This window comes from Toxorhynchites rutilus, chromosome 3, assembly GCF_029784135.1.
Source record: "Toxorhynchites rutilus septentrionalis strain SRP chromosome 3, ASM2978413v1, whole genome shotgun sequence".
In the NCBI taxonomy this organism is placed as follows: Eukaryota; Metazoa; Arthropoda; class Insecta; order Diptera; family Culicidae; genus Toxorhynchites; species Toxorhynchites rutilus.
Window position 1 is genome coordinate 29,594,691 of NC_073746.1, and position 16,508 is coordinate 29,611,198.

General features: G+C 38.1%; 1 protein-coding gene across 10 annotated transcripts in view; it reads left to right on the forward strand.

Annotated features, from left to right (window-relative positions):
- The window catches only part of LOC129779830 (potassium voltage-gated channel protein Shaw-like), a 268,655-nt gene that overhangs the window by 154,690 nt on the left and 97,457 nt on the right, over positions 1 to 16,508 (forward strand). For all 10 annotated transcript variants that reach the window (XR_008743781.1, XM_055787554.1, XM_055787546.1 and 7 more), the window contains one exon: positions 1,071 to 1,188. Coding sequence is in view for 9 of the 10 variants with exons in the window: in XM_055787554.1 (XP_055643529.1) it covers positions 1,071 to 1,188 (118 nt within the window). In the remaining variant the exon portion in view is untranslated. The remainder of the gene's footprint in view (positions 1 to 1,070; positions 1,189 to 16,508) is intronic.

The window sequence follows — 16,508 nt, forward strand, 5'->3', positions numbered from 1 at the left end:
TTAAAATGAATAATGTTTCAACTGGGACGAATTAAAAAAAAAAGTTTGACCCATTATTTTAAAAGTTATCCGAAATCGAGGAATCCATTGAATCCAAAATTTCGAAAAAAGCATTAATCGTGGTTTCCATGGTCTTATGAAAACTGAAAACTACATATGTTTAGAAACAGTGAAATTATAATAGCATAGACACAGATCAAACAAAAACAAATAGTTATATTCAAAGAATGCACTAGAAGTTGACAATAGAGATTTTTATTTTTATTTTGTGCTTCCCCATCATGGAAAAGTAATCAAAATGGCCTTCATAATCTCAAAGTGTCTCTTAGAAAATAAATAAAAATTGTTTATAACTTGAATTTTTTTTTCTTTAATCAATCTACATTTTTTCCGGAAAAACTCAACAGTTTCCTACAAATAGCTCATGGATTATTTTTATAATTTTTCAATTGAAGCTTGTTTTGAAAAGCCATTTAAAATTAAAAAAAACCTCTTTAGTAAGAATTTAGACCGGAAAAATGGGCGAAGCTTTATCCGTATCGAAGATGGTCTGAGTGGAATAACTTTTTCATCCTTAAACTGTCATCCGATAATGTGATCCATTAGTTCAACGGCGGTTTTCATCGCCCTCACGCATCTTTGATTGCTATTTGGCGGTTGGAATGGAAGTTGTGGTGGAAACACGAGGATTGTAAGCAAATATTTGCCGACGCTAACGCGATATTCATGAATTTATGTTTAGTGAACAGCAGCACCACTTTTACTGCTAGAATAATCCCAATTATCGATGGTTGTGAGAATCGGGAGCCAAATGTGATTTGAATAATTAATAACCACAAAACGCACACACGCACACAAAACATAAACGCTTCATTAGCACCTCCACTTCCTGTCTCGAGTCGCTTACCACCCGCATCGTACCGCATTTCCATTATCATCCCATTATCATCATCGATGACGCGGTCGTGGGAGGAAAATTCAATCGCACCGAGAATTAATAACACTAATTGATGAATCTCGTCAACTGAATGTTGATGAATGAATTTGCTTTTATGTTGTGATCATTCCAGAACCGGCAAGCTGCACTACCCAACGGATGTCTGCGGTCCGCTGTTCGAGGAAGAGTTGGAATTCTGGGGCCTCGACTCGAACCAGGTGGAACCGTGCTGCTGGATGACGTATACTCAGGTGAGTATTTGGAAACATTCACTATTTTAAGTGCTGAATCTTTATTTATTTATTTATTTTATTGTCGTCAATCGAAATTGTAGACCAATACATTCTTAATATTACTTACTTAAAACTAAAAAAACTAAATAGAGCTGGCTGGATAATTTATCCGTTTAATTCAAAAGACGATTTTAACAAGCTACATGATCAAAATTTCTATTTATTTATTCATTTCGTCAAACCAGCGTAGACTAACAGTCTACCAAATACCAAATTTGGTCTCCGTCAAACCAAATATTACAGTGAAATTTAACTATATCTTATTCTATTCAAATAGTCTTTGCGCATTGACCTTGACATGGTTACATTTATTATTTCACTGTGTTCGTTATAGAGGCTCATCATACGATTAATATGACTATATTTGGCATAATTCGTTCTTCGGTAATCTATGTAGAAAATGTTAGGATTTCTCAGGTTTTTAGGTTTCCTAATATTTCTTCCAGAGATCGAAATCCTCGCTCGGATGCACGATAAATAAAGGGTGTGTCACATCAAATTGCATCACAGAAAAAACGCTGTAGAAATTTAATTTTTGGGAATTATATCTTCAGCTTTCGCTTATAATCAGATAAGAGTGTATAGATCACGTTGGCCATGCTTCACTGTAAATTTTTCGTAAATTTGGAAAAATGTCGTCGAACGAAAAAGAGCGTCGTGAATTAATCCTGCGCACTCATTTCGAGAATCCGGAGTTGTCACATCGGGACATCGGTAAGATGCTGGGAATCGTCCAATCCACGGTCAGCAGAGTACTAAAACGATACTTCGAGAACCTAACCATCGACCGGAAGGTGAAGAACGGCAAAAATGGATGCTCCGTCAGTGAAAAAGATCACAAGCGCGTAGTTAAACAGTTTAGACGTGATCCGAGAAGTTCGGTCCGGGATGTCGCCAATAAGCTGAATTTGTCAAGTTCATTCGTCCAGCGGACCAAACAGCGGGAGGGCCTGCGTATATACAAGGTTCAGAAGGCTCCTAACCGCGACGAAAGGCAAAACATGGTGGGGAAGACGCGAGCCCGGAAGCTGTACACCGAAATGCTGACGAAGCCGCATTGCCTACGAAACCTACGTCAAAGCGGACTTTCGTCAGCTGCCGGGCCTGTTGTTCTTCTCCGCAGAGGACAAATTCAGCGTTCCGGAGGAGATTCGCAAGCAGAAACTATCCAAACTATGCCAAAAAGTACATGGTGTGGCAAGCGATCTGCTCTTGCGGAAAGCGGAGCGCCCCCATCGTGATGACCGGCACGGTAAACGGGCAGGTTTACCTTAAGGAGTGCCTACAGAAACGCTTACTACCACTATTGAAGCAGCACGAGGGCCCGACCATCTTCTGGCCGGATCTCGCTTCGTGCCACTATTCAAAGGACGTGTTGGAGTGGTACGAAGCCAACGGGGTCACCTTCGTGCCAAAAGAAATGAACCCGCCCAACGCGCCGGATTTTCGCCCAATAGAGAAATATCGGGCGATTATGAAGCAGGCCCTCCGGAAAGTTGTCAAATCGGAGGCGGACTTCAAGAGAAAATGGATTTCTGTTCAAAAAAAGACGAGTGGGTAATGTCGGGGACATAACCGGAGTGACGTAGGAATATACAAAGGGGACAGCTTTTTCTAAATATATATTTTAAATATATTGTTTTATTTTCTTCTCCTACGTGAATACCTACCTGTCTACCTGAAATATGGATTAGTTTACTGTTTACTCTTTATGAACATGTTGGGAGTTCTGAAAAGAACCTTTGGTGTTGTGTTTTTGCGTTTTTTTTACAAACTTTCTCATTTTGTTCTTACTGTCTTATAGTTGATTCTTGATTCTTTTTTGACGTGGGACTACGTCCAACCAGAATATATGGAGGGTAAAATGAAAACCTAAACACAGAACATGCAGGAAAAAATGGAAGATTTCGAATGCTTATAACTAGAACATTTCTTACAGGACCGGAAAGATGTTTACATCAATTGATAGGAAATATTTCTACGCATCTATCACAATTAACAAAATGTTGTTTTTCATTAGATAAACAATTGAATAACTGTAAAATATTAGGCGTTATCTAAACGCCCTAACTGTATCGTTTTGATTGGCCCGATTTACGGTTTCCCTAACACAGCCATCAAAACCAAGCAGCCTTGGGGAAATCGACAATGCAAATACATGAAAGTAGGGGGACTTTTGTTCTCATCGAAAAATGTTCCCTAACACAGACTTTAAAACCAAGCAGCGAAATCGGCATTGCAAACACACGAAAGAGTCTAGAGGCGAGTGAACTGAAAAGTTTAAACCCTCTTAAAGCCAAAAAAAAGAAGAAGAAGACACGAAAGTCGGGGGAGCTTTTGTTCCCACCGAAATGTGTTCCCTAATAGAGATTTCTAAACCTAGGTGCCTGGAGAAATCGGTATTTCAAATTCATGCAAGTCGGGGGTATTTTTGTTCCGACTGGAATGTGTTTCCCTAACACAGACTTCAAATCCATGGAGCGTGGGGAAATCGGTATTGCGAATTCATACAAATCGGGGGTATTTTTGTTCTGATTGAAATGTGTTTCCCTAACACAGACTTCAAAACCGAGGTTTCTGGGAAAATCGGCTCTGCAAATAAATGCAAACTGCGAGTACTTTTGTCCTCGCTTGCCTTTGTGCAGAGTGGAATATGTCTGTCCTAACATGATCTTCTAAACTTAGGAACCTGGGAAAATCGTGCAGACACTAGAAGCGAATGAACTTCCCAGTTTCAAGCAAATTCGAGATTCGAGAAGTATGTACACTTTTGGGATGTAAACTTCAGAGTGAAATGTAAAATAAAAAAATCGTTTGATATTTTTTTTTGTCTTTATTGTAAAGATTTTCAGCCTTAAGCTGGTTCATCAAACGTTTGATAATTCTTCCGTACATATATAATCACGTTATGATATGCACACCAAAGGACCACGATCAGCACATTCCAAACATCGTACGATCGCGGCCAGCCAATAGCCATCGTTCCGCTGCATCAGCATTACTCATCGATATATACCAGCAGCAGAACCCACGACGCCGTTCAGTTCTCATTCAAATTCTTTCCGTGACCGTCCACGTTTGCTTAATAAATGATATTTAGATAATAAACTGTATGTTGATTATAATAAACGTTTTTTAAAAGCTGAACGTCGAAGGCCACAACAAGATTGGCGCAGCCGTGCGGTTTCAGTGAGTGGAATAGTAACGAGTGTGAAAAAACAGTTTTATAATCAGGATTGGTAAATCCGATTAGAGTGAATCCGCGAAACATTAATACGAACTGTAGAAAGTGCTAGCATCTGACGCCGCTATCAAAGTGACGAAAGAGTTGAGGTTCCACCGCACACCGCACCCCACCACTGGAAGAACCGAAGAACCCCGCACACACGATTGCAAACGGTAAGTTTTTTTTCTCTCTTCTTTCTACGCCCCCACATTCTAAGTGAAATAAAACTCGCCCCGGTCAGTGATTTTTTTTTTGTTGTGCATCGAAGTCCGTTCTAAGAGAGAGACTCGGACGCAATTTTAATTATTACTTACCGCGTGGAGTAAAAGTGTTCTGAGAGAAGTTTTACTCCACCTGGAATTGTGAATTCTAAGCGAAGCACACTTCCAGAAGCCACACGAGTTCTAAGCGAACGTGTGTGCTTAAAAATTAACAAATTTGTGTAAACGGTGCAAGGCTTCATTAATGCCAAAAACACCAAAAAGTGCTCTGAAGAAAACTCGCAGCTTGTGGAAAAGCATTAATCACAGCAATTGCGACTCTTCGGACTCAGAAGAAACCATTTCATCCGTTGACTCAGGAGACTTGGCACACATTCCAATTGAGAATCCCCCCTCATTGGAAAATTTATTAATTGAAGAAAGCTCAGATATGGAGCAAATCGGCGCGCAACTCCAGAAAATGATGGAGATGATGGACGTATTTTCCACCAAACAAAAGGAACATGACGCCATGTTCCTGCAAATTGAATCGCATTTAAATGGAACAACGCCAGCAGAACAACCTACTGCACAACCGGTAATATACGAATATCACCAACCAACAACCAGTTTTGAGATGCTATGCAGAATTCCGGATCCAATCAAAATGATTCCAACATTCGACGGCAATTCGAAACAATTGAATGCGTGGCTAACAACTGCTCAGGAAACACTCAATGCTTTCAAAGAGCACGTTACGCCAGTGCAATTTAAAATGTATACCACTGCAGTAATACATAAAATCCAAGGGAAAGCAAAAGACATAATATGTCTTGCCGGTAACCCAGACAATTTTGAGCAAATTTCGGAAGTTCTGACAAATGCTCTCGGCGATCGTCAATAACTTTCCACGTATAAATGCCAGTTATGGCAATGTAAAATGACTGAAAATATGAGTATTTCGAGATACTACAATAAATCAAAAAATATTATTCAAAATATTAAGACCTTGGCGAAACAAACAGAAAAATACCGTAACAACTGGGAAGTCATAAACGATTTTATAGAAGAAGACGCCTTGGCTGCTTTCATCGCCGGACTAATCGAACCATATTTTGGCTATGCTCAAGCCGCAAGGCCGAAAGATATAGAAGATGCCTATGCATTTCTATGTAAATTCAAATCAAAAGAAATAACAGCACAAAACATGACTTTTGATTATTCTCCAAAAAAGTATCAGAAGAACAAAGATTTCGATAACAAATCAAGCAGTAAAAATCCTCAATTGAATAAAAATCAGAAACCCTTCAAATTGGATCAAAAAAAAGAGCGAAATGAAATTGAACCGATGGACGCTACTACTACACAGAGCCGTCTGACAATAAATAGGAAAACAATAAATAACCATGAGACAGTCAAAGATGATCCTGAGGATGATATTGCAAAATCAGACACTGAATCTGAAGATGATCTTGATCTAAATTTTCACTTGGGATACACAAATCTAAATCCAACTTAAATTACTTACCCTATCTCAAAATTAAACATCCTAAAAATAATCAAACCCTAAATATTTTGATAGATTCTGGAGCAAACAAAAATATTATTGCACCAGGAATCTTGGGAAAAACTAGCACCGTACCAAATACGAAAATAAAAAACGTGTGTGGAACCAACAGTGTAACCGAAAAAGGAAAAATTGCTTTGTTTAACGGCGCTTTCAAACCCTTCACGTTTTACGTCTTGAAATTTCACAACTTTTTCGACGGCTTAATAGGATCGGAAACATTGGCAGAACTCAAAGCACGCATCAATTACGAAGACGAAACACTAACACTATTAGACAAACAATTTTCATATGCCAAATTTTACCCCACCAAACAACTTTACAATCATTTTGTAACAATTGAGACCACAAATAACGGTGATTGGCTTGTCCCCTCTTATCAAAAACTTTACAAAAATATCTTTATTAATCCTGGACTCTATAGAGCAGAAAATAATAAAACAACCGTCAATGTAATTTCCACATGTAGAAACCCCATAAATATCCCGAAAATTGGATTAACAGTTAACAATTTTGAAACCATTTCTCCCTTCCTAATAAAACACTCAGAATGTATTTCTGAAAATGAAATTAATGACATCATTAGAACAAATCATCTTTCATCATTAGAAAAAACCAAATTAATTCAAATTCTTCACCAACATCAAGCAGTTGTATCTAAAAAGGGGGAAAAACTCACATCCACATCAGCCACTAAACATAAAATTTTAACCACTAACGATATGCCAATTTACACAAAAAATTATCGGTACCCACATCATTTCAAACTAGATGTTCATGAACAAATACAAGAAATGTTAGATAATGGAATAATTCGACCTTCCAAAAGTCCGTACTCCTCACCCATATGGGTGGTCCCAAAAAAAACAGACGCATCTGGAAAGAAAAAAGTACGAGTCGTAATCGATTATAGGAAGCTTAACGAACATACTATAGACGATAAATATCCTATGCCTCAAATTGAAGAAATTTTGGATTCCCTAGGAAAATCTGAATATTTCACAACTCTTGATTTAAAATCGGGATTCCACCAAATTCCAATGGACCCGAAACATATCGAGAAAACAGCTTTTTCTACAGACAAAGGGCATTTTGAATTCACTAGAATGCCTTTTGGGCTTAAAAATGCTCCCGCAACCTTTCAGAGAGCAATGAATGATATCCTCGGTGATTATATTGGAACGAAGTGCTACGTGTATCTTGACGATATAATTATTATTGGATATAATCTAGAGAACCACTTAGAAAACCTTCAATTAATTTTAAAGCGTTTATCCGATTTCAATTTAAAAATTCAATTAGATAAATGCGAGTTTTTGAAAAGGCAAACAGAATTTTTAGGACACATCATAACATCCGAAGGAGTAAAACCAAATCCCGAAAAAATTGAAAAAATTCTTCAATGGCCTTTACCGAAAAATCAAAAAGAAATTAAACAATTTCTAGGTTTAATCGGTTATTACAGAAGATTTATTAAGGATTTTTCAAAAATCACACGACCCATGTCGAAGTATTTAAAGAAAGACTCGACAATTGAATTACAAGACACTTCATACATAAATTCCTTTAATACTCTTAAAAAAATACTATCCACAGACCAAGTACTGGCATATCCGCAATTTGATCATCCCTTCATTTTAACTACGGATGCATCTGGCTTTGCATTAGGAGCTGTCCTATCACAGATACAGGACAATGTCGAAAGGCCAATCGCATTTGCATCACGAACACTTTCGGATACCGAGTCACGATACGCCACAAATGAGAAAGAAGCATTAGCCATAATATGGGCGGTAAATAAATTTAAACCTTACCTGTATGGTCAAAAATTCACTCTTGTTACGGACCATAAGCCTCTAACGTTTATCAAAACTTCTGATAAGAATTCTAAAATCTTACGATGGCGCCTAGACCTAGAGAATTACGACTACGAGATTAAATACAAGGAAGGAAAATCCAATGTTGTAGCAGACGCCTTAAGCAGAATGCCAATTGAAGCAAATGTTTGTATCACAAATAATAACACATCTTCTAATATTTCAGATCCTAGAGACCAAGAGGACGGTGAAGCATCTGTCACCAATAATCCCCCACAATCGGACAATCCCGAGAACCATCCAAACCTTTCCGATTCCCAAACAATTCACTCTGCCGACGACTCCTCCAACTATTTCATCCATTTCTCCGAACGCCCGTTAAATTATTTCCGTAACCAAATGATTTTCAGAATTTCTCGACTGGATACCATAATACAAGAAACCCTATTCCAAAATTATCACAGAACTATAGTATCTCAAAATTCTTTCGATAAAGATCAAGTTACACACTTTCTCAAACTCTTTCATAACGGTAGACAAACTGCTCTCATGGCTCCAGAAAACCTCATCCAAACTATCCAGGAATCTTACAAGGAAAACTTTAGTCAGAAAGGCCATTTTGTTTTCACAGACCGAATGGTAGAAGATGTTCAAAATGAAAATAGACAGGACCAATTAATTGCAAAAGAACATGAAAGGGCACATCGCGGTATTACCGAAGTTGAAGCTCAAATTAAAAGATCTTATTTTTTCCCCAACATGTGCATAAAAGTGAGAAAATTTATAAACTCTTGTGAAATATGTAATACCCATAAATATGAGAGGAAACCATTCAACATAAAAATTTCTCCTAGGCCCATTACCGAAAAACCATTAGAAAGAATACACATGGATATATTCATAATAGATAAACATTCCTTTTTGTCACTTATTGATTCATTTTCAAAACATCTTCAAATGATATTTATAAAATCAAAGAATTTAGTACATGTTCAAAAAGCACTAGGAAAATACATAAGTACATTTGGAGTGCCCAGACAAATCATAACAGATCATGAAACAACATTCAGATCTATTCATCTTAAAGACTTTCTCAGCCAACTAGGAACACAGATAGACTACGCAGCATCTTCCGAATCCAACGGACAAATAGAACGTGCACATTCTACCATTATTGAAATATTTAATACAAACAAGCATAAATTCAGAACTATGGGCACAAAATCAATTGTTAAATTATCTGTAGCATTATATAATAACACTGTACATTCTTCAACACAATACACACCAAACGAAATTCTCTTTAACCAAAATAATATTGTTAACCCTCAAGAAATAATTAAAGACGCACAAGAATTATTCCTCAAAGCTAAGTTAAATATGGAAAAATCACAAAAACAAATTGTAAAACAAAATTCAAAGAAAGAGGAACCTCCAATTATTAATGATAAACAGGAAGTTTTTGTTATTCCCAACATCCGTACCAAAAAACAAGCTAGAGCCAACAAAACCAATGCTAACGAAGTAACAGATCGCACATTCAAAAATAACTGCGAAATAAAAAGACACAAAAATAAAATTAAAAGACCAAAAAAAAGATAACTTTTCTCTTTCTATCTCACATTGTATTACAGATGCTCATCTCATACATAGGAATCATCATCGTCATCTCAAGAATTTCATGTCAGGAGCTCACCATAAGAAATCTTCATAACGATCTTATATTAATGCAGAAGATTGGTTCTTGCAAAATCCAAACGGGAAATATTAGGATAATACATCCAATTAATCTTACAGACCTAGAGTCAACAATCAACCAACTTACAAGTTTGGTATACAATAATCAAAAGAATAATAATGTACTTAATCAGATTAGCAAGCATAAAATACGCGAATTGTATTCTAATTTTCTACAAATTAAACCAACTATTCATAAGAGGACCAGAAGATGGGACATCATAGGCACAGCATGGAAATGGATCGCCGGCAGCCCCGACGCCCAAGACCTACGAATCATCAACAGGAGCTTGAACCAACTAGTCAGCGAGAACAATCATCAAATCAAAATCAACGAACAGATTGGCAACAGTATCTCTGAATTAACAACCGCAATTAATCAAATAATTGAGAAACAGCATATCAATCAAATCATCCTCGACGATATCGACATAATTACAACAATTCTGAACATCGACACTATCAACAAAATTCTAATCAACATTCAAGAAGCAGTACTCTTCTCTAAAATGCGAGTTACCAATAGCAGAATATTATCCAGCAAAGAAATTAACCTGATAAAAACCATCCTCAACAATCAAGGAATTCAAATGGACATACCTGAAGAAGCACTCAATCTAGTGACCCCAAAAATAGCCACTAGCGAAAATACTTTACTGTACATTATCCACGTCCCAGAAATGGAACCGGAAGAATCAACAATTATCCGTATATACCCAATAAATCAGAACGGTATTGTTATAAAAGAATATCCCCAATTCGTAATCAAACAAGGTAGACAACTCCTTACCACAACGGAACCAGAAAACTACGTCCAATTAAACATTTACACAAAAGAGTTCAAAGACTCATGCATTTACCCACTTATAATGGGCAACGATCCGCATTGTGTGATGGAAAAAAGTGAAGAAACATCTGCAAAATTAATAGCTAATAACAAGGTCCTGATCACTAATGCAAAAGACCAGGAGTTACGTTCCGATTGCGGACCTAGTAACAGACATCTTTCCGGAAGTTTCATAATATCTTTCTCGAACTGCACGGTTACCTACATGGAACGCAACTTTACTTCAATCGACAAAATTAGCGAAGTTGAAACATTCCAAGGAGCTCTTCATGACCTTTCCATTAAAAAGCAAATCATAAACGATCACGATGTGGCAAAAATAGAAGAAGTAGCACTCTCGAACAGGAAACATTTAGACAAAGTATTCCTTCAACAAGAATCCGACCAAAAATGGAAATGGAGTCTAGTAGGAGGGACATCCCTGTCCTCAACTCTATTGATTATTATTCTATTTTTAATCTATTATCATCTGAAAGCTACTCAACAAAGGAAATCAAGGAAACGCCAGAAGTTGATAAACCTCGAACTCAACAACATCCTGCCAGGAATTCAGAATAACCAACCAAGTGCCGAGGACGACACTTTTTCACCCCCCCGATGAATCACGTTATGATATGCACACCAAAGGACCACGATCAGCACATTCCAAACATCGTACGATCGCGGCCAGCCAATAGCCATCGTTCCGCTGCATCAGCATTACTCATCGATATATACCAGCAGCAGAACCCACGACGCCGTTCAGTTCTCATTCAAATTCTTTCCGTGACCGTCCACGTTTGCTTAATAAATGATATTTAGATAATAAACTGTATGTTGATTATAATAAACGTTTTTTAAAAGCTGAACGTCGAAGGCCACAACAAGATTATATTTTGTTCTAGTCATCATACCAAACGTAAAAGGTCCGTCATTAAATTTACTTGTAACGAAGAACGATCAATCACAATAAATGAATTGACTTTACACGGCATTTGTTCATTTTTTTCACTCACAGAGCAAATATATTGAACTCAATTGAATTTGGAAACTGTTTCATTCAATCAAGAATTTAATCAATACAAACGAATGATTGCTAAGCTAAGGTAGTTCCACGTCAACCTTGCGGTTATATCATAGATATAACCCACTCTTTTTTTTTGTGAAGGCTTTGTACTTATTAAATGTACAACGCCGGGCATCTTTTGGCGTATGCACATATCGTACAATCAAAATGATGGCTGTGATAGGGAATGCATAGGTGGTCATCAGCTCATTCACTATCATATATTTCACTATTGAGCACATTACCGTACCTTAAACTGTGGTTTCGGAAACGAATGAATTGTAAGATTTGTATCCCCGCAAACAAAGTAAATAAAAATGGAAATGAACTGAGGTTTTGGAGACGAACTCTCCGATCTGTTGAGAAATAGACGAGCGCTTATAGCTGAAGAACCAACTGTAAATACAGGGACGGATGACCTTCGGATTAAAGTCCTTTAAAATAAGAACAGAGCAGCAGGAAATGCATAGCTCATCGTATTGCTCCTTAGTTATGTTTCTATACGAGGCAGATGTAACGTCAGTCAATTTTCAAAATCAGTTATCAAACAAAGAAAGCAGTTCTTGCTACCGAGAAAATTCGTTAATGCCATCCTGCATACAATGTGTTGTATTTTGAAGCCACTTTTAATTCGGAAACCATGTATGGGTTTGTGAAAACTGAATGATCAATTTAAAAGACCCCAACCACCAATAAGTTCAAAAACAAGCATTAAAAAAATAAATCAGTTCATATTATATGTCATATTATGTCACTTTAGAATGCATTGGTATTGTGAATAACTTTTAATAACTCTTCTTTGAAAGGTTTAATGGCCCTGAAAAGCGCCGTGTTTTACGGTGGCGTGTTTTGCCACCAAAGCAGTGTGTATAAACAAACTTTTTCCTTTTTCTATCTGCTGCCGTTTTGCGATTGCGTTTGCCACTCGCTGAGACTAGTTGTTGCCATCGAACCGAATGTGGTATGTTCTGTAGGCGGGTTTTCTTATTGTCGTGAGCAGCTTTGCAAGCCAACTCGAGCACTCCGGCGGCCGAAACTCTATAACCGCTGTTAGGTATACTGGTGCTCCGGCACCAATCCGTTCGGCCTAGTTACCCTTGCGGAGCAATCAGTGAATGCGACCAACAGGGAACTGCAGACCTGCACGGTTCAAGTGGGACTTTGCCTTTCCCTTAACTTGTCCTCCTTTGTCACGTCCACACGTCCACGTTACTGCTTGTGTTGCTTTGTTGATGTGATGCGATGCGATGTGAAACGATGCCATACAACCACACTGATTTACGGTTTGAAAGAGAATGATAAATTTTTCAGCGGGTCCGCGCAGTTTGTACTTTAGCGGTACACGCTCACAGGATAGAGACAAATCGGCAGACTCAGCCAAAGGGGCGAGTCCAACGAGACGAACGAATGAGCGTTAAAAGCTAGCAATGGCAAAAAAATACATTGATTACGATTTGTTCGCTCTTTGGATTCACATGCAGTTGTTTCTAACAAACACGAAGGCACCGAAGACTAGTGGAATAGTGTAAAAGCCGCCAAAAAGTTCGGCACAGCGCAGAAGAATATCTCGGAAACCGAACTTGCATGTGGTTTCCGAAGGTACCAAAGCGGTGAAGAAGTATACCAGCTTCAAATAAAGAGCGTTTTCCGACTGCTGATTCGGAAGCAAACCTTAAAAAGGGTCCTTTTCAGGACCACAAAATCATCTTTAATCTAAATAGTTTATTGTTTTGTTATCACTCGATATCCCCATCTTGTTCGGCTAAACCTTCCTGATTAGCGATTGCGTTTGCCACTCGCCACAGCTTTCACAGTTGGAAAATTTCTTCCCATCCAGCTTTGGACATGTTGGGTCATAATTTGGATCCCGAACTCTATGTTTACAAAAATGTCCAACTAAATATGTCGCATTGCAGGTCCGTCAAATTAGCTAAATGTCGAGCTAAATGTAAATTACTGTACTTTCAATCTGGAAGCAATTTAAGAATTGATGAAAATTGAATAATCGAGAAAGTCCCCAACCATCAATAAGCTCAGAACAACTGCCAAATTCTCAAACTCATCATATCCTGGCAAACAAATTATGAAAAAATCGATTTGTGTTTTATTATTATTTTGGATAATATTTTAGAATGCATTGAACTGTATTTCGTAAACTCTTTTTTGAAAGGTTTAATGGCCCTGATAAGCGCCGTGTTTTATGGAATGGTTCCAATTTAGAAAACTTAGTACTCGTGGTTTTGAAAAAAAAACATTTCGAACGCCCTCGATGCCGCCTTGTTCTGGATTTGTCACCAAAGCAGTTTGTATAAAGAACAAACTTTTTTCTTCTGCTACCTGTTGCTGTTTTGCGATTGCGTTTGCCACTCGCCACTCGCCGCAACTGCCTGTTGTTGTCTTGATGTCCACCGAACCGAATGTGGTCTGTTCTGAATGCGGGTTTTCTTATCGTCGCGAGCAGCTTTGCCAGTCATCTCGATCACTTCAGCGGCCAAAACTATATAACGCCGGCTAGGTGGACTGGTGCACTGGTACTAACGCGCTCGGCCTAGCTACCCTTGCGGAGCAATTGGCGGATACACCTACGGAGAACTTCAGACCAACACGGTTCGAGCGGGATTTTGCCTTTCTCTTCACTTTTCCTCCTTTGTCATGTCCAGGCATGGCTGCTTGTGTTGGTTCGTTGATGTGTTGTGATGCGAAACGATGTGGTGTACGGTTTGGATGAGAATGATCGTTACGGGAAGGAAGGAAGGTATTGTATTATAGAGACTTTAAACTTTTGCAGTTCATTCGTCTCTAGCCTTGAGAAAGGCCCTTTGAAAACTCTACTCTACTCTACTCTACTCCAGCGCTACCACCTCCGCCCTCTTGCCTTGAGAAAGGCACTCGATCCCTCGCCATCCAGCTCGTCCAGCAACGATGTTGTCCAGTCGGTGTCCACACAAAGAATGATCGTTACGGTAGCGGAGCGGGGATTTTTAAGCTGACTGGCTGGCTCGAGAATTACGCATGTGTGAGACTGCGACCAATGTTTCGTTCATTTTTTTTCTTTTCCCTTTCCAATCGTGCTTCATTGTATTTCGCTGCTGCTCTGGTTGCCCGTCTTGGTCGGTACGATTTGAGGAGCACAAAATGGACCAATCAAAAATGGGCACATAGTGCATTTAGACAATGCTTGATATTTCACAATTATTCAATTATTTATCTCAAGAAAAATTAAATGTTATTCGTTATGATAGATCCGTAGATAAATTTCCTATCAATTGATGCAAAAACTTTTGCGATCTATTGAGAAATGCTCGAGTTATAAGCGTCCCAAATCTTGCATTTTTCTCTACTTGTTCAGTGCCTAGATTTTCATTTCACCCCCTATATCTTCCGGTTAGACGTAGTCCTACGTCAAAAACTACAACCTGACGTTGTACAGAACCTTATGGACGGGGTAAAGAGGAAGGTGCGAGCATACGGGCTTGGGCTCGAAGTATGAATAAAAAGAAAATGCCAAAAGTTGTTTAATAGTTTTTATTTTACTGTCTAAAATTTCCAAAAGGATCGGTCTTCTGGGCGAATTTCTACAGCGTTTTTTCAGTGATGCAATTTGATGTGACACACCCTTTATTCAATCAATCAATCTAGTTTTCGATGAACCGTGTATTGTTGATATTTTCGTCTCTTCGTTTTCACAGAAAATTCTTTTTCAGAGAGAAAGAGATGTGGAAAATCTCGTTCTCGGAAGTTCAACGAGAATGGTTTTTCGTCTCTCATTTGGTACTAAAACTATGGAGCGAAAAATCATAGCTAACGTTACCAACTTTAATCTGTTAGGACAGCGTCCAAACGATCTGCATTTGGACAGCGTCTGAATTGTACGAATATTAATCTATCTCATGTTCACTTCACGATGAAACCCAATATTGCCGCATATTTTCATGCAATGTTTTCAGCTGTACTGAAAAAGTGAAAAACCATTATCGGCATCAAGGAGTCACTGAAAACGAAACCATTTTTCGGCAATCATAACTTACCGAAAAATAAAAATCGGCTTTGCGTTTCTCGCAAGAATCGAAGTGAGCGTATAACATTCTCTCGCCTCGTATATTCTCAGCTATTTTTCCCTGTGGGTGAAAACGGATGTTTTTCGTCTCAAATCGGCGAGCATTTCGATCTCTGATTTCTTCTGAGTCCTCTCGTTGTGATATGATGTCAATAATAAATAGAATCATGGCAGAGTTCCGACGTTCTTTTAAGGTGAAGGTGGAAGCTAGCCATTGTAGTAGTATAGGTAAACCCACGTGTAAAAATGGGGTAATAGTGTTTGTGAGAGAAGAGCAAAGCACACGTAAATAGATCAATCCATTTATCAGACTGTGTGGCGCAGTTAGCAGTTATCACACAGTCTAGGATATTTATAAGACTAAAATAAAATCGTGGGGCACGTTGGATTTCCATTATCCATAATTAGCGACTTCATCATATGTCCCACGATTGTATTTTAGTCTTATCAATGCCCTAGACTAATGAAGGAGAGGTGTGATAACTGCTAACTGCTACTTGCCTAGTTATTTTCTAGCTTTTAGAACATTATTATGTTTAATCACAATTAAACCGTTTAACTTAACAAGTTTTTTTTTACTTATTTTATTTTAAGTTTAAGAAGCAGTAATGGTATATCAACACGATCGAAAGCCTTACTAAAGTCAGTGTATAGAGCTTCAACTTGATTACCATTATCCATTGCATTCAAAGTGAATGTGACAAACTCCAGCAAATTGGTTGTTGTTTGATCGTCCTTTGAAAAAACTGTGTTGCTTATTCGTAATTCGTGTCTTTAGTTGT